The sequence below is a fragment of the Cylas formicarius genome, unplaced genomic scaffold (genome assembly GCF_029955315.1).
Source record: "Cylas formicarius isolate icCylForm1 unplaced genomic scaffold, icCylForm1.1 PGA_scaffold_14__1_contigs__length_1757220, whole genome shotgun sequence".
Lineage (NCBI taxonomy): Eukaryota > Metazoa > Arthropoda > Insecta > Coleoptera > Brentidae > Cylas > Cylas formicarius.
Window position 1 is genome coordinate 1,551,189 of NW_026844236.1, and position 3,367 is coordinate 1,554,555.

At 32.5% G+C, this 3,367-nt stretch overlaps 1 protein-coding gene across 1 annotated transcript; it reads right to left on the reverse strand.

Moving 5' to 3' along the window:
- Positions 1-410: 410 nt before the first annotated feature.
- On the reverse strand, positions 411-1,343 carry LOC132695916 (uncharacterized). Its single transcript, XM_060660482.1, has 2 exons — positions 945-1,343; positions 411-879 (listed from the first exon to the last, which is right to left on the reverse strand). The coding sequence occupies exons 1-2, from the start codon at positions 1,034-1,036 to the stop codon at positions 456-458; spliced, it is 516 nt and encodes a 171-aa protein (XP_060516465.1). The 5' UTR covers positions 1,037-1,343; the 3' UTR covers positions 411-455.
- Between the last annotated feature and the right edge of the window lie 2,024 nt (positions 1,344-3,367).

Sequence of the window (3,367 nt, forward strand, 5' to 3'; positions counted from 1 at the left end):
CAAGAGACAATGTTTAAGCCTATTACAAAACGATTGAAAAATATCGAGTCTTCTTTGCAAAATTCAACAAGAACAACAACGCCAGCAACCACGACGACGAAGACGACTCTAGTAAGTGATGTAACACAAACTACTCCAAAGTATCATCCTCCCGTAAAAGTGGAGGAGCCCGCCGCCGCCGCCGCAGCAGAAGAACAAACTTTACCGCTATCAGTAATTCAAAAGAAACGAAAAATATTGCCTAGACAGTTATCATTTAATTCGACTCCTATTAGTAATTACGATTCACCGAGTGAAATGAAACAATCAATTATAGATGAAATTGATTCAGATTATGAAGAGAACGTAGTAAACTTGTTGTTTTATTAACTTTAACCATAAGAACAATTAATATTATTTTTATCATGTGATGGAAAAAATTAAACAAGTTATAACTCGAATATTTTTTAATATTTTTATTTACTAACTACACTAAATTTTTGACTTTCAAACTCTTCCGCGTCGTCGTCTAAAACGAAGCAAAAATCTTCAACTTTGCTGGTACTGGGAGTGGTGGTAGTCGTCGTCATCGTCGTAGTGGTGGCTGATTTTAAAATTCTGTTTTCCAGAATTTTTATTTTCTCTTCTTCCGAAGCCGGCTTGAATTTTTTAGCCGGTACCGGTTCGTCCTCCTCTATGGCAGCCGCATAAAAATTGACGTCCGAGAATTCACGCATCCCCTTCAATAACAATTGTAATTCTTCCTCGTCATCGGCCGCCACTCTCAGGTATCGGACGGGAAGATTTTTTAATTTTCCCTGAACCGTTTCATTCTTCGGTGAATATTTCAAATACAAGTGAACTCTCTTGTTCACAATCTTCACTTCTTTCCTCCCATACCTATGATAATTTGATAGATTTTTAGTAAATTATGGAAAACAAAACAATGAAGGTGACAGACTTACCTGAATAAATTTTTTAAAAATACCGCCAGCATCTTGTTGGAAAGTCTGGCGGGATCCGTTGACTCAAAAATTAATGTTGACGGAGTGTCCATAGTCGTTGTGTACAATGATTCCTTGTCGTAGAGTTCGATATATTTATATGCATTTATTTTTTTTAATTATTATCTATCCTAAAATTTCCACTTCGTCAGCACGATAATAACACAGTGCATTCATAATATTAAAAGCGATTACGTTATATTTATCAATTGCGCAAAACATAATAGTTTTGACCCTAACCCCGCTATCCGATAAAAGCGGTAAAATTCTACAAAGTGATATTATTTATCACATACGCGTCTATTAGAATAGACAAAAAAGTCTGCTGCGTATAAGTAAAAATGTCTGAAATCAGTGAGTTGAGTGAAAAAACGCTGCTGAAAATTAAAGAAGTTGGTGAGTTAATTAAAACAAAACATGAATATTGCAAGTGGATAAAATTTCTGAACAGAAACAATTTAATTTTGAAAAAATATTTAAAAAGTGTATCGTCATCGTTGACAGACAGAAAAGCGGTGGCAAAAATAGAATCAAATTTAAGTCTTTTAAAAAATTTTAAATAACAATTCAAACATCATAAAACAGTTAAAAAAAATAATGCAAAATTAATTTGGGTTGATAACGAGTCTTGCTTTAAAAATCGTATTAAAACGGGAGCAATAGTTAATTTAGATATTAAAGATCCTATAATATTTTTTAGCAAGGCGTTTAGATCATTCTCTTGTCAAATAAAAAAAGCCCTTCGTTAGTCCCTAATTAAAGTTAACGTAATATTTCTTGCAGATTTTGTAAAACCACAAACAGCCGAAACCGATGTAAAACATTTTTCCACCAAAAATCGCGTCATCGATCATAATACCGATTTGAAAGAATTTTATAGTAATTATATTAAAAATAATATATTAACAAAATTAGAGGATTTTCAAGAGAGGGATTCTGGTTGGGCTCTTCACCGGATTCTACAATTAAAAGTTAACATTAATAATTATACACCGACAAATATCGGTCTTTCAACTTATGTATCGATGCCAAAATTTATTATTAATAAAAAAGCTGTTCTTAATATTCAAAATAACGATGAATATTGTTTTCTTTGGTCTATCGTTGCCGCGCTACATCCTTGTCGTACAAATCAAAATCCGCGTATTACCTATTCATATCCTCATTTCAGTGAAGTTTTAAAATACGATGGCATTGAATTTCCAATCAAATTAAAAGACATAAAAAAGTTTGAAGAAATGAATAATATTTCCATAAACGTTTTCTCATTAGAAAAGCGGGAAATTGTACCGGCGTGTTTAAGTCAATTCTCTTATTTAAGAACGGTTAATTTATTGATGCTTCCCACCGATATAACCAATGATTACGACGACGACGACGACGACGACGACGACGTCGACAACAATAATCTCTCTAATCACATTAACAATTTTGAGACAGTTTTTCATTTCGCATTAATTAGAAGTTTATCACGGTTATTATCGAAACAAAGCGGAGATTCGACTCATAGCAGATTTTATTGCGATAGGTGCTTAAATCATTTTTATTCACAACAAACTTTAAATAAACACATATTTAGTTGCAGAAAATTAAATAAAACCAAAATTACGCTCCCAACTAAACAAGAGAAACACGTAACATTTTCGCATTTTAAAAATAAAGAAAAAGTACCGTTTGTTATTTACGCGGATATCGAGTGTATTTTACAAAAATACGAAGATTCCGCTGCGACGGGAAACATTAAAAAATATCAAAAACATATTCCTTGTAGTATTTCTTATTATCTGTTGTGCAGTTACGATAATAATCTTTCCAAATTTAACTTGTATACGGGTAAAGATTGTATGAGCTGGTTTTGTCGACAATTACAAGAACTGGCCCTACAATTAAATCCTATATTTAACAATGCTGTTTCAATGACACCTTTGACTGAACATGAAAAAGAATCATTTTATACATCAACCACATGTCACATTTGTTCAAAACCATTTACCGAAAATGATTTAAGAGTAAAAGATCATTGTCATTTCACGGGAAAATATCGAGGAGTTGCTCATTCTTCTTGCAATCTTAATTACAAGGACGATCATATGATACCCGTGGTATTTCATAACTTAGGATACGATCTACACTTTTTTATTAAAAACTTGGCAACTGAAATTCCCGGTTCGGTAATATTACTACCTCGTAACAAAGAAAAATATATATCGTTTACAAAATATATCGAAAACACGAGCGTTAATTTTCGATTTTTAGATTCATTCAGATTTATGGCTAGTAGTTTGGATAAGTTAAGTTCTTATTTAGACCCTAGCGAAAAAAACATTACTAGAAGCTTTTGCGAAAATCTCGAAGAATTTCAGTTGTTACAGAAAAAGGGAGTC

Excerpts from the sequence above, each read along its gene's own strand:
- LOC132695916 (XM_060660482.1), bottom strand. The coding sequence starts at position 1,036 with ATGGACACTCCGTCAACATTAATTTTTGAGTCAACGGATCCCGCCAGA. Across the intron at positions 880-944 it reads TTTTTAAAAAATTTATTCAG|GTATGGGAGGAAAGAAGTGA; the intron begins GTAAGTCTGTCA and ends AAATTATCATAG.